Source organism: Gossypium arboreum, chromosome 11 (genome assembly GCF_025698485.1).
Source record: "Gossypium arboreum isolate Shixiya-1 chromosome 11, ASM2569848v2, whole genome shotgun sequence".
NCBI classification, from domain to species: Eukaryota; Viridiplantae; Streptophyta; class Magnoliopsida; order Malvales; family Malvaceae; genus Gossypium; species Gossypium arboreum.
The window spans coordinates 122,538,550-122,565,626 of NC_069080.1; the positions used below are offsets into that span (position 1 = coordinate 122,538,550).

Below are 27,077 nucleotides of genomic sequence, written 5' to 3' on the forward strand. Positions count from 1 at the left end.
AGGATTTTAGTGGGTTTAGAGGTTTGGTTGGGTTTTGATGAAATCGGGCCCGGGCAATTTGGGCTTCTACAATTAATAAATAGTAAATTTCAAATATCATAAAAAATGAAAAACAAAAATTAAACAAAACACAAAACTAACCCACTAATTTAACCATAAAAATACATGTAAATCATGACTACTTTATTTTCTAAAATAAAAGCACTAGTTTCACGGAGCTAGAACTTTAGTATGGTAAACCATACAATTTGAAAATTCAATTATAATATTTTGAAGTTGGAGAATCAATTTAAAAGTTAAGTTTGAAAATGTGTAATAGGATAAACATTTTGAAAATTGTAATTTTCTATGAAAAATAGTCCAAAACTTACACATAAAAAATAAATAGTATTTTTGTCAATATATGTTGGTAGTCCTTATATTTTTACAGATTTGATTTAATCCATATACTTTAAAAGTTTAATTTTTTTTTTACTTTTCAATTTAAAAATTCTAGTAAATCATTAACACCGTTAATATGAAGCCAACCTAATTACTATGTCAAGTTAGTAAACTTTAACTAAATACTAAAAATTTTAATGATTAATTTAGTAATTTTGACTTTTTAAGTATTAAGATTAAATCTGAAATGTTTTTTTTCAAAGTACAAAGATTGATGCAAATTTTAAGGGTTTTTACCTAATATTATAAAAAAATTATACACCAAAATGAGTTGTCACCAGATTAATTACGAAAATGGTATACTTTTTGGGGTTGTGCCTACACAGGCACAACCCATTATTTTATTATTAAATTTCTTTTTGTTTTAAAAATTATTATTATATTATTTTTAATATTTATATTAATATAAAGATAAAAATACGGGTTTTACGGATAAAAAATACCAAAGCAGGTCAAGCTTCGCCAGTAGGCACGACTAGTCGTGCTCGACAGTGTAAACACAACACCTACACATTTTCCTTTTCTTTCTTTGCATTTTACAAAAATTGGTCTTATATCACTTTTGGTCCCTCTACTAGGCCTAAAATTAAAATTCAATCTTTATACTTGAATATCTACAATAATATTTGGTTCTATTTTTTATAATTTTTTCCAAATAATTAACATTGTTAATTACTCGATAAAATTTTGACGTGTTTTTTAAACAAAAATTAGTTTAACAAAACAATGATATGTTAAGTTAGAATAAGTTTTAAATAATAAAATTTCAAACAAAATTGTATTAAAATTTTTGTTAATTACTCTATAAAATTTTTGATTAGTTTAACAAAACAATGATATGTTAAGTTGGAATAAGTTTTAAATAATAAAATTTCTAACAAAATTGTCTTAAAATTTTTGTTAATTACTCGATAAAATTTTGGCGTGTTTTTTAAACAAAATATTAGTTTAACAAAACAATGATATGTTAAGTTGGAATACATTTTTGTTAGAAATTTTATTATTTAAAACTTATTACAACAACATATCATTGTTTTGTTAAACTAATATTTTGTTTAAAAAACACGTTAAAAACTTTAACAAAGTAATTAACAATATTAATTATTTGGAAAAAATTATAAAAATAGGACCAAATATTATTGTAGAAATTCAAGTATAAAGATTGAATTTTAATTTTAGGCCTAGTAGAGGATCAAAAGTGATATAAGACCAATTTTTGTAAAATGCAAATAAAGAAAAGGAAATGTGTAGTTGTTGTGTTTGCCTGTTAGGCACGACTAGTCGTGCTTACCGACAAAGCTCAACCTGCTTTATTTTTATCCGTATAAAACCCGTATTTTTATCCATATATTAATATAAATATTAAAATAATATAATAATAATTTTTAAAACAAAAAAAAATTAATAATAAAATAATAGGTTGTGCCTGTCAGGTAGGCACGACCCCAAAAAGTATACCATTTTCGTAATTAATCTGACTGATAACCCATTTTGATGTATAATTTTTTTTTTATAATATTGAAGTAAAAAACCCAAATTTTAATTTCTCTGAATTACAATAGATTAACTTAACGGTTAACTTCTTGTTTGATGGAGTTGCTTATGAATATGGATGACTAAGGTAAAATTGAAACGACAAAAGGTCAAAAAAAAAAAAATGGCTTTATTCACAAATTGACTCCTCAAATATACTTATTTTCTTATATTGGTACTTAAACTTTTCTTTGTCCCATTTTTACATCTGAACTTTTATTCTGTTAAACTTTTTGACCCTTGAAATTAACAGCGTTAAAAAAAACACATCAACCAATCAAGACATGCCACGGGTACATCATTAACCACTGATGTAGCTATTGATTGTTGACTATTGTTGACTAATAGTTGATTGAAAAATAATTAAAAATTTAAAACTGTTAAAATTATAAAAAAAATAAATTTATTACAAAATTATAATAATTATTAATAAATAATAAATTTCAAAAATCATTAAAAGTTCAAACTAAAAATTAAACAAAATACATAAATAACCCACTAATTTAACCATAAAAATACATGTGAATATGGCTACTTTATTTCCTAAAATGAAAGCACTAGTGACACGGAGCTAGAACTTTAGTCTGGTAAACTATACGACTTTAGACGATTTATTTACTTCAAATCTGTCTAAGTCAACCTAACTCTTGGAAATGAGAATTCACAACAAAATTTCTCTAAATGCACCAAAATAAGGTGGAAGCAATTTGAAAAGACGAAGGGGCTTGAATTTGAACAAAGAAGACGTAAGAAAATAACAACACACCAAATTTTTGAGAAAATGCTTTCAAAAAGTATTCTTCAACTCAAAAATTGAATGATTACAAATGAAGGGGAGGACTCTATTTATAGTTGAGTTCCCTCAAATCCAATGATATAGATCAAATTACATCAATTGTTGAGATTGGATCTCATCTACAATAAGAGAGTCCAAAAAGATTTACAATAATTATCCTGATAAAAATAAAATTTAATCAGAATTTAAGTAGATAGACTTGAGTCTCTTCCAAACAATAAATCAATCATTTTGAACTAAATGACCCGCACTAAATAAGAGAGATCAAAGTGTGCCAGTGACACTAGCACATATTTAACAAATGTGTACCAGTGTCCCATAATGCATGTAACTAACTAATAAATCAAAACAAATCTGGAAAACAACACATATATTCACAAAAGTGAAACCTCACCCTCATTATTCAACATAAAATTCATTGGCAAAAATGAGTGGATTTTGCCTTTTTGGGACAAGAAAAGAAAATGGAGTAATAAAAGAATGTATAAATTATTAAGGCATCTGTAAAAGTGAAAAAAGTGGGGTGTTAAGGCAAATCTTGGAGATGATATGCCACACTTTACACAAACAACAGAAATACTAATTTAACATGATTATTGATTTAATTTTAATGGGATGGATATTATAATGTATGAGTGGGTTGCTAGCTATGGCTACACATCTATCATCATTGCCCTCAAAATAATTAAGGGTTGAAAAAGAAGATTGCTTGCACCAAAATAAAACAATAATAAGAAAAGAGATCCCCCACCTTTTGGGATTATAATTATTTCACCCTTTTCAACAAAAGCATAATCTTCTTTTCATTATATATTATCTTGTCTTATGAGTTAAAATATATAATATAGACCCAATTTGAGTCAAATGGAATCATTTCCAGTTTTGGACTCTTAGTAATGTACTATATTTGTTTCTTTTGGTAATAATGAGTATAAACTTAATTAAATATATGTGGCTGAGATTTAGTGTCTTTTTCGCAAGTTGATATATATAAAAATAATGATACTAGTGAGATTAAATATTGTATTAATATTAAAACGTGAGAAAAAAAAAAAAGCTAAACGTGTTGTATTAGAGGTAAATACTTATCTAAAAGGATCCTTAATTAATTTAAATTAATTTGTTAAATTAATATTTAAATTGTATTTATAATGATTGATTGTGATACTGTTATAAATTATAATTAGTTTCACATGTAAAACCAGCAGCTAGCACATTCCTCTTCATGAGTCTAGTTTTACTTTTTGAAAGATGGAATGATTTTCCCTAAAACCTAACCTAACCTTTATGAAAAATATATAATCAAATGTTATGTAGTTTAAGCCAAAGAATGTTAATGAGTAAGTATGAAGTTTAACCAGGTTTCTGAGTTCAAGTTTTGTGGGCGAAAAAAATATAAGAAAAATTTTGTATTTCATTTAGGAGTTTGACGAGTGAAAATTTTTTTAGTTTGTATGTGTAAATTCAATCACAATTACAAAAAATACAAGTTGGATTAATTATAACCAAAATCAAGTATTACAGAGCATAATGTAAGAATAACTACAATGTTTTTGAATAAAATTTACACAAAATTGAATTTAAATCAAAATAAATTCAAAAAAATTTATATATGATGTACAAAAAATTAAACTCGAACTTAGATCGTTAAAATTCTAAAACCTCAATTTTACCGACCCATCTTTGAAAATATGGGAAGAAAAAAGAGGGGAGCAGTAAGATAGGTTAATTAATTTGGTGGTTGAAACGAAGGTAGGCATGCATGTGTGGAAGTGTAAGTTAATTTAATTGAGCAAAGAGGATTGGCCCCGCCCTCACATGTTCATACTTCAAAACCTAGCATTACTTCAAAGGTTCGTGAAAGGACTAAGGATAGCTAGGGATAGCGATGGGGATAGGGATAGGGATAGAGATAAAGATAGGGAATAGAGGATGAAAGGGATGTTAAAAAATAAATGTCTAATATATTATTTGATATCCGAGTTTAATATTTTTTAATATGGTAATTATATTTTTTTGTCTAATCTGATATTGGTATTTAACAAAAGTTATATATTTTGATAAAAAAATAAAAGTATTAACTATTTAGTGTTTAATTTAAGTTTCAATTTTGATTTGACGAAAGTTAATTATTAATATTATTAGTTTTGATTTTTCATGATTTTGTTAATAGAATAAATTTAATATTAATTGTGAATTTGTTTAACTTTTTAAATACAGTCGAATAGACCTAATTTAATTCAGGTTTTAAGATTGATTTGATGAAAGTTAATTACTAATATTATTAGCTAATTATGGTTTTCATCGAATCAACTCTAAAACTCGAATTAAACATTAAGAAAGTTAACAATGTTACCTTTAAGTGCTAATATATATAACTTTTGTCAAATATAGGTACTAGATTAGATAAAAATAATACAAGTACCACATTAGAAAAAAATGTCTAATTTAAATACGAAATATTATATTAAACCAAGTATAAATTTGATTCAGAACATGATTTTCATTGAAAAATAGGAAAAAGAAAGAAAGAAAGGATTAGTTCATCTTTCAAAAAAAATTAAAAAATAAATTATGTTATGAAATAAATGATAAATTGAATAAAGAATAAAAAATAGAAAGAGAGTTTTGAATTTTATTGATAAATTGGAATGTTTACAAAACTTTTCCAAAGTCTATATTTATAGATATAAAAAGTATACATGATATAAAACTCTACTTCGATGACTATTAAAACCCTAAAGTATATTAAACTTATCTTGATTTTGATGGACATCCATTTAATGTAAAAACATTCGTGTGGAAAAAATTACTAATAAAGGAAAAATAGTACATATATCTATAATCCTCGTTTAAAACATTACCAAGAAAATCCAGTAAGACAAAATCTCAGTTAAGGGAAAATGAGAAGAGCGAGGAAGATTTTTGGGGAAATATATTTTGATATCTTTAGAAGCTCCTACAAAAATTATAGCGAACTTTGATCATAATCCTTATATACATACGCATGTTGGATCATTTTATATTTTTCCTTCAACTATTATTCAATAAGTCGAGTTAAACACATATTCAAATCATTTTGATTTATACAAATATTTATGCAATTATATTGAACAAATTTTCAAAAAAATTATATGCTTCTAACATTCTAAATCCTTCAAGAATTTTAATAGAAACTTTCATTGTATAGTGTATAACAATAATGATTAGAGACATGTCAAATCTTTCACAAACTGTCAAATTAACAAGATATCTAAAGTAATTCCATCCACTATAAAAAAAAATTATATCTTTTCATAATTGATGCCAGGACTTAATGAAAAACTTTATTTTTCTTATTCTGTTTTTGCAAAATTACGCATTTATATCTTTACTAGCTTTATACCTTTAGATATTTGGACAACCGGTCCAAAAACTACCTGAATTTAATTCTACTTTTATTACGTCTTTTCATTTTGGCTAATCTATTTCATGTCTTTAATTCTCAACAAATTTCTTCAAGATCCTCATTTTCTTTCATTATTTCAATAATAAAATTGCACAAAACTATTATTGACAACTTTTCATTCTTACGGTTCCATAATTTCTCTTATTAACATAATTTACCGAGATCTCTTTATTTTTATTATTTCTATCGTCAATTTCGGGTACTTGAATCGCTTCTAGAGTTTTAAATTTTAATAATTAGTTATGTCTTGGGTCTCTTCTAGAGCATTTACCTTTATTATATGACTATATTGATTTATTATTTTCTTTTATGAGAATTTTCATATTTAAAACTAAATGTAACACCTCAAACCCGGTCTAGACATTATGGCCAAATTCGGGAATGTTACAAAGAAGGGTTTTGAAACTGTTTTTATTTCGATAGAAACCTTAATAAGTTACTTGTTATAAAGTGTTCAAATTTTACAAAACATAATCACTTACCTGTTTATTACCAAAATCGTCGTGAGTTTATTTATTCGCCAAAACATAGTTTGTAGTGGAAATCCTAAAAGTTATTATATTTTAGAAACTCAGTTTGTGTTTTTAGAAAAACCTTTGTTTATGTAAAACCGTCATTTTCTAAATCGTTTTGACAAACAACGTAGGGTAGAAAATAACCAAAACCAATAGTTAAAACCATACAGTCCAGAAAGTCCCAAAAATTACAAACTCTTAGATAACTCCAAAGTCTTAAAAATATCGAAAACTCAATGGCAGTTTTAACTCGTGGTCACCATTGAGCCTCCGTAGCACCGACCTGCCTATGTCCGAGGGTTACCTGTACAGAATAGACAAACAGTTGTGAGTTTTCATAAACTCAGTGTGCAACCCAATAGAGATAGACATGCAAATGTAAACAGTATTCCTATATGTAGAACAAATACAAATAGAAACCTAAGTCCTTAGCAGATATAGATTTCAGAATAAGATAATCCAGACAGATATACAAAATCCTACCCCCATCCTCTACATACCATCTCCGTCCATCCCATCACGCCATGTGGGGTTAAAAACACCCACCTATCCCTACACACCATATAGTGTCGAAGCAACACATAACAGATAATATCTAGTCAAGCTACTAGAATATAAGCGAAAGGTTGTCGTACAGATCACTTCCTCTTTATATACAAATCTCACCTCAAACAGATGCAAAATACAGATACAGAAATAACAGATTTAACATACTCGTATACAGATTAACGTACATACTTAAACAGTAAAGTCAGACATACATATCAGTTTCCTACTCAGATCAGACTATCAGAATATCAGATTACATGAAAAAGGGTTTGTTTAACCCTTATCGACCCTATGGTAGGCCCACAGTCGATCAAAATAACCTGTACGACTCTAGGGAAATTTTCAAAATTTTAGGCCCCTATGCCCGTGCAGCCTACACAGCCTGGCCTAAAACCCACACAGTCGTGTGGCCTACACAACCACACCCTCGATAGTCACACGGCTGTGTGTTGGACACGGCCAGCCACACTGCAACCTACATGCCCGTGTGACGTCGACAGTCCCAAATTTTGGTTTTCGCCAAACCTCTTTTTCTCACGTTTTAGGTACACACTGGGTTCGATTTTGATCAAAAACCACTCTTGAGACCACCAGAACCTAAAACAACATTCCAAGGACTGATTAACAGACCATTTGTGAAATCCACAACGAAAAATCAAATCGCACAAACGAACTTACCACCGATAAAAACCACTACTTTCACGGTTTAGGTCGTTGGAGCGCTAACCACAAGTTCCCCGCCTATTCCTGTTCCAAATTTTCTCAAAGAATTACTTTCCTTCTACTTTACCCCATTATTGAAATTCCAACATAAAAAATAATCACAAACAGTTTACAGAAACCGAAACCTACAGTCAAATGAAACCCCACTTACCAGAATCGTACGATGAACACTGAAATTTCGAAATATAATGATACAACAGCAGATTGTAGACAGAATTGCAAAAAAAAGGAAGAGGAAGAAGAATGTGGCAGAAAAAATAGAAAACTAACGTCAGACTTTTAGGAAGAGAGAGAAAAAATAAAATAAAATAGGATTTAAACAAAAATCTCACTACATCCACTAACAACCCAACTAGCTCAAAATCCCACGACCACCAAACTACTATCAACAGCCGATGCCAAAAATAACACCCACACACTCACACGAGGACTTGAACACAAGACCTCCAATAAGCTAACTCCTTACCACTCAAACTAGCATGCTCATTCTAATATGAGTTTACAAACTGTCGAAACCATTTTTTGAAGGATGGGGTCGACTTTGGTTTTGAAAGTGAAAATTAAAACGGGAGTCGCCACCGATCTTTATTAGGTGAGATCGGATCACCTTGCTTTAATAAAACGCTTTAGTTTATTAAAACGGTGTTTTGGTCTACGAAATTTGAGAAAATGGGTTCGGGAGTCGGTTACGTACAATGAAGGGTTAGCACCCTCGTAACGCCCAAAATTGGTACCTAATTGATTAATTAGTGTCTCAAAGTCAAAAATTGAAAATCGGGAATGGATTTGAAATTCGATCTTTTCTATTAATATTGATTTTAAAATTCTTGAATTAGCTCAAATCGATTGTTTAAAGATTTCCTTATCTCGAGATATTGAAGTATCATATCCCGTAAGTTAGGACACAATACCATGAATTCTCGAGCGCAAGGTCATCTTTTATTTTAAATGAGAATTTCATGTGTTTTAAAGCTCGAAAAGGGTATTTAGCTATTTAGAATCAACGAGAGAATCAAAACCCGGTAAGTTAGGGCACAATTCTTCGATGTTCCAAGATGCGAAACATTGCCTTATCTTGAAGATTTTCTTTTTGAAAAATAACGAGTGTGTCACTTCACGATGTGAGTTTATTTTGTTTGGAGTAAAATGAAGCAATCTACCTCGGATAAATACATTTGAACTTTAATGCGCGATATGATTTAAACGAAGTAAAAAAATAAAAATCGATATAGAGTATGGAGTAATAATGCATAGATTAAATGCCATGTCAATGAACATCAACAATACGAAGATATTAATAAATAATTTCTAGGGCATGTCATGGCAATATTCACATGATATACTATTTAATACCCACATGGACAAGCGAAGAAGACGAACACATAATATGTAAAACAATTTAAAGTGGATAACACTATGCAATAAGCAATTTATAAAACAACTTGAAATAAATAATAGGATAGTTATAAACGAATAATATATAAAATATAATAGAATAAACAATAATAAAATTGTTTCAACACACAATATAAAAATCTTAAAATGAACAACACGTAAAGCAGTTTAATTTAATTTTTCTCTGAATAATCTAAAATTGATAGTATGTAAAATAGTTTTAAACAATAATATATATATATATATATATATATATATATATATATATATATATATGAATATTCGAAAATAAATAATATGTGAAAAAATTAACATAAATAATAAAAACATATATACAGGTATATATAAAAACAGTTTAATGTAAACAACATATGGAATCTTAAAATGAATAATATATAAAAGGGGTTAAAATAAGTAATATGGGAAAAACTTTAAAGTATATAATAATAAAACAAGTCGAAATAATAATATAATGAAAAGGCTTGAAATAAATAATAAATAAAAGGTTTGCAATAAATAATGAAAGTATTTGAAACAATTAACATATAAAATAGAATGACTAAGTAACATGTAAAAATTTAAAATAGATAACACATATACAAATATAGTAAAAAATGACATGAAAAAGAATCTAAAACAAAAATGTGGAAAACGGTTTTAAATAACTAATATAAAGGGTTAAAAAAATAACTAACATATAAAATAATTCAAACTACATAATGTATATAAATGTAAAATATATAATATGTAAATATTTAAAATAAATAATTTATAAAGTAAATTTCAAATAAATAATATGTTAAATGTGTTAAGATAAATAATACACAAAATAAAATATAAAGAGGGACCTTTTCAAATACATATAAAAGAGCTTACAATAAATAATGTATAAATGAAAATTTTAAAATAAACACTGTACAAAAAGCAGTTAAAATAAAATTTACATATAAATATAACTCAAAGTAAAATTTTACGATAGGAGTATATAAAAGATTTTGAAATAAGTGAAACATGGAAAGTTCAAAATAAATAACAATAGAAATAATTTAAAGTGATTAACATATAAACTAGTATAACTAAATAACATATGAGAAATTTTAAAATGCGTATTATATGTGTAAATTAATTTAAAATAAAAGGGACATATAAGATTTAAATAATAATGTATGATAGACTAAAATAAATAATACATATAATAGCTTAAAATGTATATAATAAACTTATAATATGAAAAAATGATTCAAAATAACATATATAAACGAATTTAAAATAAATAAAACAATTCTTAAGAAACTGAACAAACAAGTAAATTAAACAATCTAGGACTAGACTGGAATCAAATTCGAAATTTAGGGTTACAAATTATAAAAATAAAAACAATGAGGATCTAAATAGGATGCACTGAAACAAACAGGGACCAAACGGGAAAATAGTCCCATTTTCGGACATGTATCCTGTTTTCAAGAGCCCAGCGTACTCAGGATCAAATTGAATCGCGTGAGAAATAAGTGGCCAAAATAAAAAAAATAACAGAAAGGTAACTAAAGCACTAAATTGCAGCGCATTGGAGAGGTTGAGGGACCAGGGGGACAAATATCCCTAAAAGCAGAAACATACAAATCATGGAGTTAGTGGCGCCGTTTCACCTTTGACTTTTCAATTAAGCTTTTATTTTAAAACCATTTTAACCTTTATATATTTTTTCTAAAAACCCTAATGCTCTCAAACCCCCCCACTTTATCTCTTTCTCCTTTTTTCAGCTAGGGTATCAACACCCATCATCGCTGGCGGTTCACCGTGCCGAACGGAGAGGGGAGCGGCCACAGGGTAGATCCCGTAAGACTCTCTTCTTCCTTGATTCTTTTTGTTTTAAAGTAAGTTAATGAAATAAAAAAATAAAACAAAACAAAGATAAATAGAAAGATCGAGATAACAGAGGAAAAATTGAAGCTAACCTTCTAAGCTTTTCTTTTTTCTTTTGTTTTTGATACAAACTTTTTGTATTTCGAAAGAACACCCCACATATTTTCGATTGAGGCTTCTTATAGTCGAATACCAAGAAAATTTCTATTGTTTGTTGCGTTTTTGCTCTGTTCGTTGTAGTTGTGTCTCGTGTTGCAGGCGGTGTCAGACGCATGGAGGAGAAGGGCATGCGCGGGGTGTGGTGGTGGTAGTGCGCAAGGTGGCCCATGGTTGGCCTAGCGTGCGGCAGCTGGAGGCTTAGGGAGCTGCTAGGGTTTTCTTTTTTTTTTTGGGAAAATGTTTAGTGGGCTAGGTTGATTTGGGCCCGTTGGGCTAGTCTTTTAGTTTTGTACTTTGGACTTTATTTATTTGGTTTATTGGGTTTTGTTATTTTTTATTTGTCTGGGCCAAAAATTGGCCATTACACAAACAATATAACATAAGCCGACCCAACAAGGATAATGATTAGATAAAAAAGTAACAGAATTTGTCAAAAGTGGAACTTGAACCCAATACCTCATACACATATCTAGAACACTTAGTCATTGAAGCAAATACATATTTTTTGAGATTTATAGAAACAAAAATAAATTATTCAGGGTGTTACAATCCAGATTTATTATTTTCTTTTATGAGAATTTTCATATTTGAAACTAATCGATCTACCATGTTTCAAGTATGCAATACTTTCATTTATTTTAACAAGGTTGTTCAACTAGGATTTTCAAACATCACCTAGTATATAACTCTTGGTTATTCTTATTAGATTAATAAATACATTTAGCAGTTAACTTGTAATAAAATGAATTATCATTTTGAACTTCTCGTTTAAATTACTTTCTATAAGGATCTAAATAATGATAAATTCATATCGGTAACTTATTTTATCCAGCTATTATTTCTTTCCTCCTAATGTTAGGAAAATTATCAAATCAAATAGTAATCACAAATCATATTATAATTGAGTCTCCAATTTATTCAACACATTTAATAATACAAGGAGACTCATAATTAATATATATTCACAACTTTCTTTGAATACCCATTTTGTATATTGTGGTAGAGCAACTTATACATATATCGCACCTTCAAAAAATTTCTAAAATGGATTGTATCTGATCTTGACCAAAAGTCAATTATAATGGAAAGTATTTATCAAAACTTATTGGTATGATACGTACAAGTGTCTATTCATATAAAATATTATATTCTTATACATATATACAAAAAGTTTTATTTTCCAAAGTAATGGGTTAGCTACTAACTAGAGGCATTTAATCATTAACTCTATTAAATCATTTTACACATATAAGCAACAGTCTTTGTGATAGTTATTGGCATTAACAATCTAGCATACAATAATATTTTAAAGCCTAATAAATAAACTCACCAACATTAGCAAGAATTGCCTCGATTGCACAATTAGAAAGTTTTGTTCTTAAACAAATCATTAAATAAGTAATCTCACAAATGACATGTTGCAATTTGCTAACTCATATGTGATTATCTTATATATGCATCTACCAAAATTATGTCAAAACATCCACTTGTTGGATAAATAGACCCATATTATTTTAGAATGCAAGGGATTAAATCTCAACTTTTGCTAATGATGTATTAATAAACCATTTTTTTTATAACAAAGAACACTTGAGAAATCTTTAAATATGAAGAATCTTCAGATTTTTTAATAACTATTGATGTAAATTATTATCTTATCACATCATTGTCAATTTGGATAGTCTAACCGTCATGCCAACTTAATTATTATATTTGGACTAGTAACCTTTAAGTTTACTATGCACATGATTCAATAATACTAATGTAAACTTCTAATTCATCATCTCATGTGATCAAACAAATAGAAATATTAGCATTGTATCAAAGCCCAAGTCAAGAGGTAGCTATAGATGTCATCTTTGAAGCATCCAAACTCAATACAATAAAAATAAAAGCCCAAGCCACATGCATTTTTTGCAAATAGAATTTATCAATTTTTAAAAAGTACAGATATTTCTTTTCTTTTTTTGAAACTAAATTCAGATTGGGCTTTATTATCTTAAATTTAAAGAGTACATAACATGAACCAAAACTAATATGAAAAAACAAATTGCAACAGGCCCAGTAGCTAATTTTTGACCCGGAACAACAAAATAAATAGGTACTGAAATCAAAAACCTAATAGCAAGCAAGTAAAGGAGGCCTTAAGCTGAGAGAACGGCCCAAAAAATTTAAAAAAACAAAACAAACAAAAATATCAGAAGACTCTAGGCCCTAGTTAAGGGCACCGCAATTTTGCCCAATCAGAAATGATCCGTTCCCGTCCTGTCTAATCTTCTGCTATTTCTTCTGTGGGACGTTTCCACATTCCCCATGGAGGTCTTTTCCCCGTGCCCTTTGGTTTTCACGTTTCAGACTCCCCATTCTTCCTCTTCATTCATTTCATCTTCAATCTGGTTCTCTCATTTTTTCCTTTTCCTTCAGATTCTCAGCATGAGCAGGGACTTTTCCTATTAGGTAAATCTCATCCTTCTTCTTTAGTGTCTCAGTTGCAAGTGTATGTGCTAGGTTGTTTGCTTCTCTTGAAATGTACTCAAAACAATATTTTTTAGATTTGGCCAGTAACTGATGAATATCGTGGGTATATGCTCCCATCATTGATTTATCCTGACTTTTTGACTTGCACTTCTTTATGATTGATAATGCATCCCCTTCGATGATGGTATTTATCCATTGTATGTCAAAGTCGATTTTGGTTACTGTCCGACAAGCAATTGCTTCTGCAGCAAACGCTAATGCGACTTGGTGGTGGGTCTCTGTGAATGATAAGAAAACATTTCCTTCGCTGTCCCTAGCCACAATCCCCACAGCTGGTTAACGGAGATTCCTATAGTATGCTGCATCAAAGTTTATCTTCACAAACTTATCAGGTGGGTGTTTCCACTTCCTACCTCCTGTTACAATTTTGGGTACTTTCTCTTCAATTCCCTTGAGTTCTGAAATATAGTTATTGATGAAACTTGCTATCTCTTTCCCGGTCCTGTTGGCCTTCTTAGGAACTCTCTTGTTTCTTTCTTCCCAGATTGCGCAAAGAGCGCAGCAAAAGATCCTACACCGCGAAGAAGTGTTCTGTTCAAAAACCCAGGTGAGCCACTGTTGAAACTCCATCTGAGATACTTGTAATAACTCCAAAAATGATAATTCTTTCCATACTGATATTGAGACAGGACATTCACGGAATAGATGATTCGTGGTTTCTGCTGCTCTTCCACACCCAGAACAGAGTGCATTGTGTAATAGCCTTTTATGTAGCAAGGTAGTCATTGTAGGTAGATAATTCCATGATATTCTCCAAACTATAATTTTTATCTTAGAAGATAGATTAAGTAGCCAAAGATTTTTGTAAAAATTCCTATAGTCGGTCTGTAAAGCATAAGCTTTAGGATCAATTTCATTGCCCTGTAATAGTTTATAGGCACTATGCACCGTGAATTCTCCTGAAGGCACTCTGCTCCAGGCCAAAAAATCATCGTGGACCTCTTTTGCTAACGGAATATAGAGAATCTTCTCAGTTACATCCACTGGAATGGTAGAAGCTATCAACTCTTTTTTCCATTTTCTGCTATTATCATCGATTAGTTCACCAACTTTAAAGTCACTCAAATTAGTAACATGAGACGATAATATAGAATAATTCAAATCTGGTATCCAAACATCGTTAATAACTGAGATTTTCGTACCCCTACCCACTTTCCAGCATAGTCCATCTGCTAAGGTGCCTTTAGTTTCCCATATGCTCTTCCATGTGAATGAACTGTTGTTTCCCCGGTGCAAATTTAAAAAATTTGTTTATGGAAAATATTTGGCTTTTAATACTTGCGCAACTAACGAATGAGGATAACTTAGGATTCTCCACCCTTGTTTAGCTAGTAGGGAGACGTTGAAACTAGCCATACTCCTAAAGCCCATTCCTCCATCTTCTTTGGGTCTACACATATGCTGCCACTAGCACCAATGGATTCATTTTCTCTCCTGCGCCTTTTGCCACCAGAATTTAGCTAATATACTTTCTAATTCTCCACATAGGGATTTAGGAAAAAGGAAACATGACATAGCGTAGGTTGGAATTGCCTGAAGCACCAATTTAATAAATACTTCTTTACCTCGTTGTGATAATAATCTGGTGCTCCAACCTCTAATCCTAGAATTAATCTTTTCTTTAAGGTTTTGAAATGACTCATTCTTATGTTGACTAACCACATTAGTAAGGCCTAAATACTTTTCCATATCCGTTGACCCTCTTACCCCTAAGATTGCTGATACTTCAACTCTGTTTTCTTCTGATGTATTCGAGCTGAAAAAAATTGTAGATTTATTAAAATTAACGCATTGACCAGAACATTCTTCGTATTCCTTTAGGACTTCTTTTAGTAGCTTCGCTCCCTTATTTGTTGCTTCACCGAACAATATACAATCATCCGCAAAAAGTAGGTGTGAAATCTCTGATCCTTTCCTTCTTGCCTTTGCTCCTTTCATCAGCCCCTCTTTCATTGCCAATCTCATAAGTGCCGAAAGTCCCTCATTACATAATAAGAAAAGAAAGGGGCTAAGGGGGTCACCCTATTGCAATCCTCTAGTAGATTGGAAGATTTGTCCCATTCCTCTATTAATATTAACGTCATAAGATGCTGTGGTAATGCATTTCATAATTAAATTTACTCATTCCTTTTGCAAAACCCAGCATTATTTCTTTAAGAAAATCCCACTCAACCTTGTCATAGGCTTTGCTCATGTCTAATTTAATTGCCATATATCCTTTTTTCCCTGGACGCTTTCATCAAAATGTGTGTAGGATCTCATAAGCTAGTAAAACATTATTCGAGATTAGCCTTCTCGGGATAAAAGCACTTTGAGCCGCATCAATACATCTCCCAATAACTTCTTTCAATCTATTGGCAATTGTCTTAGCCACAATTTTGTAAAGAACCGTACACAAACTAATAGGTTTGAAGTTTACTAAATTCGTAGAATTTTGGGTTTTTGGAATCAGTACAATATCAGTTGAATTCAAAGTGCCAAAATTTTTACCATTATTTAGAATTCCCATACAGAAATTAATGACTGCTTTACCTATTATGTGCCAATACTTCTTTACCTATTATGTGCCAATATCGTTGAAAAAATAATACTGAAAATCCATCAGACCCTGGTGTTTTAGTTGGCCCCATTCCTTTCAAAGCTGAATACACTTCTTCTTCTATAAACTTTGACATTAACTCGGCATTAATATCTGGCGAAATTCTCTCCTCAATGCCCGTTAAGAGATGAGATAAATCTCCTATTCCTTTTGATGTAAATACCTTTTGAAAAAATAAAGTAGCAACTTCCTTAATCATACTTTCTTCAGTAGCCTTTCCTCCTCCATCGAGCTCCAGCTTAGATATTGTGTTTAATTTCCTATGAAATAAAGCATACTTGTGAAAAAAGGTTGAAATCTTATCCCCTACTTTAAGCCAATTCACCCTTGCTCTCTGCTCCCAGTAAATTTCATCTCTATCAATTTCCATGTTTAGGTGAACCTTAATATCAATAATCTTTGCCATCGTGTTTCTTTATCCTTTCTCGCCCTTTTTTAATTGATCCTGCCCATTCTTTTAGATTTGATTGTAGCTTTTCCAGTTTCTCCAATATTGTGCCTGTATTTGTTTTCCATGATACTTTAATTTCTCTCTCCAGAGTTTCTTCCGTGATCCATCATGCCTCGAATTTGAACATTGGGCTCCCCGCATAAGATCTTTCTCTTTTTGTATTAATAAGAAATAGACAATGATCGGACATCGAATGAGTTAAAGTGTTGAATGTTACCTGTTGGAAAAAGATGCATCCATTTATCATTTGCAACTCCCCTATCAAGTCTTTATTTGATATTTGTTTCTAGCAAGTTTCCCCTCTCTCATGTAAACCAAGCCCCTATATATCCTAAATCTTCTAGTTGATATTCTTCTAGGATCTCTCGAAAGGCCACTATTCGTCTTTCATCTCTTGGTAACCCTCCATTTTTCTTGAAAGAATACATGATTTTATTAAAATCCCCACTTACTAACCATGGGTGCCTCTGATCTTGTCCCAATTTCTGTAACAGATTCCAAGAAGCATTCTTACTATTGACATAAAGGGAACCATAGAAGCCTGTAAATCTCCATTCTTCTAACATTTTCCTCCTTGACCATTGCATCGATGTGATTCTTAGAGAAACTTCTTGACGTAACAGTGATATCCCCTGTCCATGCTAAACATAGACCACCTCGCGAGCCTTCTGCTTCCACATCAATTCCATTCAGGAAACCACAACTCCTTCTGACCTTTTCCATACGCTGCTTATCTATTTTTGTCTCCATTAAGAAGACCGTATGGGGCTTTTGTTGCTTTAAAAAGTATCGCAGCCTTCTAACTGTTCGTGGACTCCCAGACCACGAACATTCCAGCTTATGCTTTTTATTGCGTCCGGTCAGCTTGCCTCTTGGCAGCTGTCGATCCCATAAGTAGTTGAACATCATACTGCTCCATATTATTAATCATTGCTTCTAATAACATTTCTCCACATACCTTGTCTCCATCTTTTTTTAATCTTTTTGTTCCTTTTTCATATACAACTTATGCGCCACAATTCTCAGCTTCATCTTCAAGAGATTTCCTCTTCCTAATATAGCTTTCCTCCTTTCGTTGAGCCGTCATTTGTGCTGGTGCAATTCTTTTCCAACTTGCCTTCTTAGCTAATTTTGAATTTTTAATCAGTCTGTACTTGCTTTCAGTCATCTGTTCGTCTTCCGGGAATGTAGACACTTCTTCTTGTTTCTCCATTATCTTCTCCACACCGTTCGATTGTATTATCCCTTGCAGCATTCTATTCATACTATTCACTTCTCCAATTATTTTATCTTCTATCGCCAGCACCTCTAACCCACTGTATAAGAGTATTGAGCCCTACCTTTTCTTAAAACAACATTAAATTTAATACTCTCCTTTCCGATTAAATTTGATTCTGATTTTAATGCCAGCTTGTATGGTGGATCATTTCTGATTTATTTTTTTCTGCAGGATTTAACTCACTACAGTCTGTAAGGCTATGTCTCATTCTTTCACACCCAAAACAAAACATTGGTAATTTCTCATACTTAAAAGAAATCCATGATTTACTGATATTATTAATTGAGACAAAAATACCTCGTCGAAGGGGGTTCTGCACATTAAAATTTATTCTGAGGCGACACAATTCTCCATTAATTTCAGATCTAAGCACCCCTCCAAAGGTAACACCAATAGCCTATAATAAACCTTTTTTATCAAATTCAGGTGAGCACAGACCTATCTTTATCCAGAACGGTGATGAGTTAAGCCAAATCTGAGATTGTTCTATCGGTTGAGTTAATCTGTCAAATAATATTAGACTTTTCCGAAACAGCCAGGGTCTTCCTTCCATTATCAATTTCAAATCTTCTTCTAAATCAAACACAATCAGAAATAAATTCTGCCTTGCCATCTGAATCTCAAACTTCTTCTTTGTTTTCCATATGCTTTTTATCTGTGCCCTCAAATTTTTCGGGTTATAGAACTTCCCTGTCCAAATTGTACAAATCAGAGTTGTCTTCTCATTCAGAACCACCGTCGACCCTTTGATAGATAATTGAACAAGTTCTTTTGCTAGGAGGGAGATCTCATACCTCTTGTTTTCACTGTCACCACCACTTTCCTCCATCCCAAACTGCAGCAGTTATTGTTTTCTCTAGGACTCTCAGCAAAGCACTCTTAAGTGCTGATATTTCTTTTGCATAGATAAATGTGCAAAACTAAATAATGTGCATAGTTATACCATAAATTCACTTAATGATAAAATATTCATAAAAATCAATAATAATTATATTAAAAGATAATTAAAAATAGAAACAATATTAAAGACTATATCTAAAAATAAATAAAATGAATTAAAGCATAATTTTTAAAAATTATTTTTTGTTAAAAATAATTAAAAATAAAAAAATCAATTTTACCAAAATTTAATCTTATTTTTAATTTCTGAATTTTAAATTTTTATCTGAATTTTCTTATCAAAAGAAACGTTAAAACTTAACCAACAAAAGTGGCCTCAGCATGCATAATGGGTAAAATACAGTCCGATGGCTGTTGACATAAAATAAGGGAAGTACTAGAAAATAATAAAAAGAAAATCTGCTGAAGAGAGATAAACAAGCATAAAGTTCCATAATGATATATGTTACTGTTTCTTGCAAGACTGAGCCCCAGTTACACAGTCACCATTACCATCTCGAATCATCATTCAGGTTCCAGCTTTCCCCGGTTCAACAAGGCAGATTCATCTATGTTTAACTTGTGCCATCTAGGAGGGAGAAGTTTCCATTGAATGCCTACAGCCTCAGTACTCCATAATGCCTATGAGGCACCGATAGAGCATGGAGTTCCGCTGCTTTGGTCATGGCTTTGTTCCACTACTCGATCCGAGTTGAAACTCCCATTGAGCACAACAGAGTTTCTTGATAACCAAATCTACCAGAGCACGAAAGCCAAACAGAATGGCATGATTACATTTAACTGACTAAAAATTGGCTTCAAATTAGTTCATTCGACTTTGACGAAGAAGATACACACAAACCACAAGAAGGATTAGTAATAGTAGGGAATGTATGCCCTCAAATTATCACTAACTTTCAAAACCTAAGGGTTACTACAATCTAGTTACTTCCTACAACTTTACAACATAAAAACAACTACAATATCCTTGTTTAATGTCTGGCTGCTTTAAGGAAATTGTCGAACGGGCTAGCAGGAGGCAACCTCATTGACAAGCATGGGTCGAGCTGCGAGACAGCACCGTTAAAAGCATTCCCGTTTGAAATCTGTAATAGAGACCAGCAAACAAGGTTACAAAAGGAAAGCAGATCATGCTAATGTCATGGAACTGAGTAACGTATTCTATATGACATATTAGCAAGTCTTAGCAGTTTTCATTAGAAACTCAACCCAACATTTTAAGGAATTTGTTATTACCTTCTTCAGCATCATCGTGTGTCTATCAGCAGCAGCGGTTGTCAGTATAGTTTTATCAGCAGCTTCATTTTGATGATTTTCATGGGCCAACCAGTTGGAGAGCTTCTTCCTTGTACCTGTGCCGAATGCTTCACATTGGCTAGCCATGGTATCGTACGGGAGAGGTGATGTAGAGACTGATGTTGCTGCAACTTGACCAGCCACCTCGAGTGCCTAAAAAATACGGTAATTTATGATCATACAAAGATTCATGGCATGTAATTGCAGAAAATTACAAGAGATTACCGATTGCAAGAGTTGTCCAATGTTAATAACATTGGAGATAGAAGGGGATGCGGGCGCTTTAGGAATGAAGTGGGACAGGTCGAGGACAGATGCTTCACTTCTTGCATCATCTTCAAGTAATTGACTTGTTCGAACATCCTGCCACAAAAGCGGTGACCAGTTAGGTAGATTTGAAAAAGTTTATTCGAGTAACACACTTCGCAGCTTAACCGCTACCTCATCAAAAGAAAGAGACTCTTTTGAGTAGGGAGTCATTTGATTGTGGTCCAAGTCAAGAATAGATCGTGGACCAAACATGAATGCATCATCAGGTGTGAATGGCTCTGACAACTGCTTCATAAGATCATCTATCTCGAGCTTAGCAAGCACAAAAAAAATAGTATTAGAAACTTAATAGAGGCAGAGAGGGCATTTCTAAAGTAGCAGTGGATCAATTTTGTGCATCCAACCTCAGTAATGGTTGATAAATTTCGAACCAAGATATCCATCAAGATGTTGTTGGATTCATCTATTTTATCCCGCAACTCCGATAGCAAAGAAGAGGCCCTTTGGTTATCAGAAACAAATCCATAACATTTGACATCCGCTTGAGGCCTTACAAACACTTGAAAGTCTTCATTGATGCCTAGATAAGGATCAGCCTGAAAATAGATAAGCATGGCTGCAAATAAGTGACATTGCAGTATACCGATTTAATGAGTTCTATACCACAATAACTGCCAACTTTCTCGCATTTGGCAACCAAAAGTAGTTCTTATCTGGCAATTCAAGGAAAGTAACTTACATCAAATGGAACTATGGACTTGATGAGATCGATCAGATCAGGTATTTGATATATCTTAGCTGCAAACATCAGCATGCTCATTGACAGCATAAGGATTGATCGCTGGAATGCTGGAGTTAACGTCCCTGAGAAACCCCACACAATAAAACAAAAGGTTAACAAATTAAATAGCTCGTCCTAAAATATAAAAGCCCGCCTATTAAGAGCACATACCATTGCTAGGGTCCAAGGAGATATCCTTTAGAGACAAGGGAAGTTGGAAGAAGCGGACAACAAGATTGTCATTAATGTTCTGTGACATCGCATTTTAGAATACTATTAGCGGAGGGACAAAGTAAAAAAACCATATATGCAGATCAGTTAGCACCCATTTATCATGTTATTTTTCTTGGTAAAAGTTTTCTTTGTGAAGAGCATCTCATGATTGTCTCGGCAGCTGAGAGCTGCCGTATTATGTTTTAAATGAAACCATCACTAAAATCCAAGCAACATAGGACCCAAAAATAAATCCAGGAAAAGAAGTTCCGAATTACTCAAGGTTAACACCATGTAGCATTTCAATTTACCTTCAATCGTAAAGAAATTAACGTCAACACGGAAGAGTGTGATATGGCTTCTATGTTTGAAGGCAAATTATCAGAAAGAGTGGCCTGTATCCAGAAACCTGACAGTAACTGCATTATCTGATCCTCTGTCAGCTTCATGATGTATGGTTCCTGAGCAAAAATTAATAGAAACATATTGATGGTATCAATGACCAAGTGGTAGACTATATAATTGCACGTATAATGTAATTGTGACAAGAAAAAATCACTTACTGCCTCAACCATGTTTGATGCAGCCGTTCGGTCAATAATAGAGGATATAGTATAGATGTTACGGGAACTCTTCACGACAAGGCCTTGTTTCGAGTCCTCCTCCATATTGTCCTTTCCTTTAAAATCTTCATGAATATTATAACCATTCTTTTCCGATTTAATGCCATCCTTTTCCCTTCGGAGCTTTTCAAGTAATGCTGATATGGATGCAAATGCAGAAGCATTGGTGGAACGCCATCTTCTCGGTTCATAGACAAAACCGGAATGCAGAGATGCAACTTCATGTCGAGGATGACTAGAACTTGGAATAAGAAGAGCTGAAAATATGTGGTGTGCTCCCATACGGACCTCAACATTGGGATGCAACATTGCTTTCATCAGTTGAACAAGAAGATCTTCAGGAAACACCTATGATTATTTAGCAAATGGTTCGGCGAGATGTGATTAAAAATAACTTCAATCATTATCCAAAAGTAATTTACATATACTAAAGTGTCTAGATATTTGACAAAAGAATACAAAAAACGGAAATTTCTGCAGACAGTAATTGGGGAAGCTACAGCACATAAAACGGATCGTACCTGTTGTGAGCGAGAGGAGATTAATGCTAATGAAATCATATGAGCAAGGACCATCAATGATCCAATTGTTGCACGAGCAACAATGCCAGAAGAAGGCAACTTCTCGAGTGATATTGCCATCATGTTGAACAGAGGTAGTGCATTATCAATCTAGTAAAAAAACAACAGAAACTCGAGTAAACTAAAAGCATTGCACGAAACACAGCAGAATGTACCAAAAAAGGATTTCAAATTTACCCCTTTTGCTATTTCCAACAAGCAGCCTTCAATGGAATTTTGAAGCAAGATATTTAAGTTTGACTCTTGCTGCCCTACCGATTCAAGAGTGGCTTGGAAACTTTTTCTCAGATGCCTGCATAGATCACTAACGAAACCAGTTTCGGCAAGCACCCCTCTAGATCTAGTTTGCCTAGCTAAAGCAGCCGCTACTTGTACGATATTAGATTTCAGCTGAGGGTCATGGGACACATTTTTGTGGTCTAGATGACGTATAACAGCACCTAAAATAAGTTGGTGATTCCCTGAAGACTCCCAGTACAACATGTCAGATAAAACCACCATTGCCAACCCCTGCTGAGGAACCCAGTGCCGTCGAGAATCAAGGTAGACAAATACTGGATCAAGTACTTGGCGCAATGTCGTACTCTCCTTTGCCAGCTCAACCATTCTTTGAATACAAATTTGAGCCCAAACTTTAGGCGTCTCAATCTCTTCCCTGTAAAACAGAAAACGAAAAAAGAAACGCAGTTTAGGAAAACAGAAAGGGACCTGAAAAGGTACAAAACCATTCTATCATCACTATGTTTCATAAATTAGCTTGTTATATCTTATAAAAATTCTCCTTTACAGCTCAGTAATAACGGTACCTTGTCAAAAGAGAGGGATCCTTTTTCTCTGGTTGAGGCCGGATAATCATGTTGCTAGGACTGGAATCACAGGCCACAATGGCACCTCTACCCTCACACCGAACCACTTCATCTACCCAATTATGATGGGGTTCTCTCTCATTATCATCATCAATACGAGTGTCTAGCTCATAGTTATCTAAAGTGGCATATACCATCTGCAGTTGGGTATATCAAAATTTTGAAAACAAACCGGCGACAGTGAGGGAACTACAAGAAAATAACTATGAAATGCACTAACCTCATCAAGAGCAGCAAAGATATAGGAATATTGAGCCATGAACCAGACCTACCAAGGAAAAAAACCCTAATGAGTTAAACTATATCTAGAGATTTAATATGGATGGAAAAAGTTGGAAATTGAGAAGTTGCTTCATTTCATGATTAATTTGTGAACACGGAAACAGCAAAGGAAATGAACTTGTTTAAACTACCATGGCAGAAAGGCACTGCAAGCTAGATGCTTTCAAGCAACGTCTCTGATGTTCTTCCCTGTCCTCATGTGCCAACTTACACACTTTATGAACAAATTTTTCGATGCTATGTGTGTAAGTTCCATCCACCTGATCATTGCATGGATACAAATATCTAATAAAAATTAAATTTCATTTGGGTATCCATTCAATACATGGAAATGAAAAACAAATTTCATATGCATCCCTTGTCAGAAAAAAAAAATACTTGCAGCACTAAATGATTTTCATATCAGATAGCATAGAGAGTAAATAATGTTTGTACATTCCCCTCCAAGTAAAAACCCATTAAAAATTATCTTAAAAAGCAACCATTAACCTGACTATAGATGAACGTAGTCAAGGTTTCGCATCCAAGGATCCGCATAGCATCTTGCTTAGAGTTATCGAGCAGTTCAGTAACAACATTCAGCAAGTTAACAGCAAAATATGCCCTACAAGGTGAAAAAGCAAGATTACCATACAAGAACATGCAAATACTCGATGACTCTCCATACAAACACACAGAAATAAAATGAATTAAAAAAAAAGAACTGGAAAATGATTACTTACATCTGCGCCTTACACATGCAAAGCAACTTGTTGTAAGCTTCTGTAACAATATTAATGAATTTGATGTGCTCATAGCGCAGCTCTTTGTAGCATCTTTCTTCAAGATACTTGGCAATCTATTAAAAAGCCAAGGAATCGTAACTATATCAGCGTGCAGGCATAAAATAGTAAGTCTACACTATGGTTAATTTGCAGACAAATAAGAAATATAGTCATTATTATTAGTACCTTGGGAATTCGGAAAGGATTTTTGGCAGCGTATTCACATAATTTGACAATTTTCCTTTCATTGGGAGGGGAGTCCTGCAATGCACGGTGAGGCTTTAAATTTAGAATTATAGCTTATCAAAAAGTAAACACATCGCATATTGAACCTACTCTTCAAAATCGAACCAATTAAACTGCTAATTGCTTCAGCTAAGAATTTGGCTATTTCTCTCGGTCATTCCAAGATCCAACAGGAGGATCAGACATTTTAAAAATTATAAAACCATCAACTATGTTATCCCGTATGAGCTCAATAGCTTTATGAACAGTCACGCCGAAGCAACCAATTATAACAAAAGCAATAATTTACTCCCATTGAAAGAAAGGAAAATAACTCTACCAGCCATTAATGGCATATTAAAGAATCAAAGATTCTCTATTATAACCCTTGTCTTAAAACTAAAGAACCCCCACCTAGATAGCTTTAAATGCCTGCACCAAAAACTCAAATACATACATATAATGGTAAGTTTCATCATCAAACAATGGGGGTACTGAACCTACTGGCCATCAACACATTACCAAAATTCATAAGCCAAAAAGAACAAAAAAGAGTGAACAATTTACTCACAGGGGACTTGGGGAAAATTTCAGACAATAATTTCTTATAACGTTTAACAGGTTGTCTAGATCTTGACCTCAAAGCAGGACAACACACACACATGCTTCCACAAGCTGGGAAGATCTTCCTTGAGATGAACCCCATTTCTGTACATGCAAAAAGGGAGATATTTTAGACCATAAACAATAAATAAACCTAAAAAAAGACTCATCTTTGATGCTCCAAAGCATGAAACCATCATTTCCAACGAAACCAGTCACATTGGTAGTGGTATCGGATAAAAACAAAAGGCGAAAATTTCGAGCTAAAATAAGAACAAAGATGAGCTATTTGTACCCTAAAACTAAATGTAGAGACCAAAATATCACCAACCCAGAAAAGAGAAACAAATAAAAAGAGCTCTAATCAAATCTATAATACAAAAATCGAAGACCCATCTTTCAAAAATAAAATTTAATGGGATACTAAGAGCAAATGAAAAAGAAAGTACAAACCTTGCTCAGCAGCAGTGACTGGCAGATCTGCAAGGCTGAGGCTAACTTAGCCAAAAAACGATCAAAGAGAAAAAGGCGCGTGCTTTAAGAGAATTCAAAGGAACAATATCAAAGAGAGTGCATATAAGCAAAGAATCACGTGATGGGATGTGTCAGGATTTTCCCAATATATGTCTGTTTGGTGGTAAAAACTAAAAAGTGAAATGTTTTTGTCTTTGTACCAGAACTTGGAAGACCACAAAACTCAGAGACAACACCACTCGCTGAAAGAACCAAAAAAAGAACACACTTGTTCATCAACTTTGAATTTGTTTGAATTTTTTGCTTTATGGCACAGGGTAATCAATCTCATTGTACACAAAAAAGTCTTCTACATACCTTTATTTTGAATGTAGGGGATAATGGATTGTTTTGTACCATGTCATTGTAAAACTTTGTTAGGCTTTGGAATATGCACTTTAATCATGGTTAGGAATGGTGTTTGGTCCATAATTGTATTTGATGCTACTCTTTGGACCCATTCTGAGAATCTTCCATTCATGAAAACATTAATTTACTGCAAGAAATGAGGAAATTTCTGTTTTTGTTAATTTACATAGATTTTGAAATTTCCTTTCTTGCATGAGAGCAAAAGCTAGCTTATATGAATGTAAATATCTATTTCAAAAATTCAATATTTTTTAATTAAAAGATCAATTTAAATTTTGTAGATAAAATATAAATTATGAAAAATTTTATTTCAAATAATATTTGATTCAATTCGATTTTATTTGTGACCAAGATATATATATATATGTCTATATATAGAGTTGTTGAGTTTTTGGTAATATATTTTGCAGCATTTAAATTGATTTAAGAAGAAACGTTATAGAGAGCTATTAGAGGTTAATAAACTTGTCAAGTACGGTAACAACTTGCATTTATTTAATGG

At 32.3% G+C, this 27,077-nt stretch overlaps 1 protein-coding gene across 4 annotated transcripts; it reads right to left on the reverse strand.

Annotated features, from left to right (window-relative positions):
* Positions 1-19,980: 19,980 nt before the first annotated feature.
* On the reverse strand, positions 19,981-26,611 carry LOC108473712 (protein SEMI-ROLLED LEAF 2-like). Of its 4 annotated transcripts, XM_053021892.1 has the most exons (21): positions 26,525-26,611; positions 26,368-26,409; positions 26,147-26,228; positions 25,662-25,798; positions 25,052-25,126; positions 24,824-24,939; positions 24,591-24,705; positions 24,233-24,361; positions 24,040-24,087; positions 23,760-23,956; positions 23,131-23,608; positions 22,894-23,043; positions 22,313-22,720; positions 22,061-22,210; positions 21,708-21,786; positions 21,495-21,619; positions 21,160-21,351; positions 20,927-21,067; positions 20,711-20,848; positions 20,426-20,638; positions 19,981-20,274 (listed from the first exon to the last, which is right to left on the reverse strand). In XM_053021892.1, exons 4-21 carry the CDS (start codon positions 25,794-25,796, stop codon positions 20,161-20,163), a joined length of 3,003 nt encoding a protein of 1,000 aa, XP_052877852.1. In that variant the 5' UTR covers positions 25,797-25,798; positions 26,147-26,228; positions 26,368-26,409; positions 26,525-26,611; the 3' UTR covers positions 19,981-20,160. The 4 variants fall into 4 exon arrangements, with proteins under 4 accessions (XP_052877852.1, XP_052877853.1, XP_052877854.1 ...); XM_053021893.1 differs by lacking the exons at positions 26,147-26,228; positions 26,368-26,409; positions 26,525-26,611 and adding an exon at positions 25,989-26,136; XM_053021894.1 differs by lacking the exons at positions 26,147-26,228; positions 26,368-26,409; positions 26,525-26,611 and adding an exon at positions 25,888-26,022.
* Positions 26,612-27,077: the final 466 nt, after the last annotated feature.

Coding starts and splice junctions, on each gene's coding strand:
- LOC108473712 (XM_053021892.1), bottom strand. CDS start 25,796: ATGGGGTTCATCTCAAGGAAGATCTTCCCAGCTTGTGGAAGCATGTGT. Junction 24,940..25,051: donor ATCCTTTCCGAATTCCCAAG/GTACTAATAATA, acceptor GCTTTTTAATAG/ATTGCCAAGTATCTTGAAGA. Junction 20,639..20,710: donor TTGGACAACTCTTGCAATCG/GTAATCTCTTGT, acceptor CGTATTTTTTAG/GCACTCGAGGTGGCTGGTCA.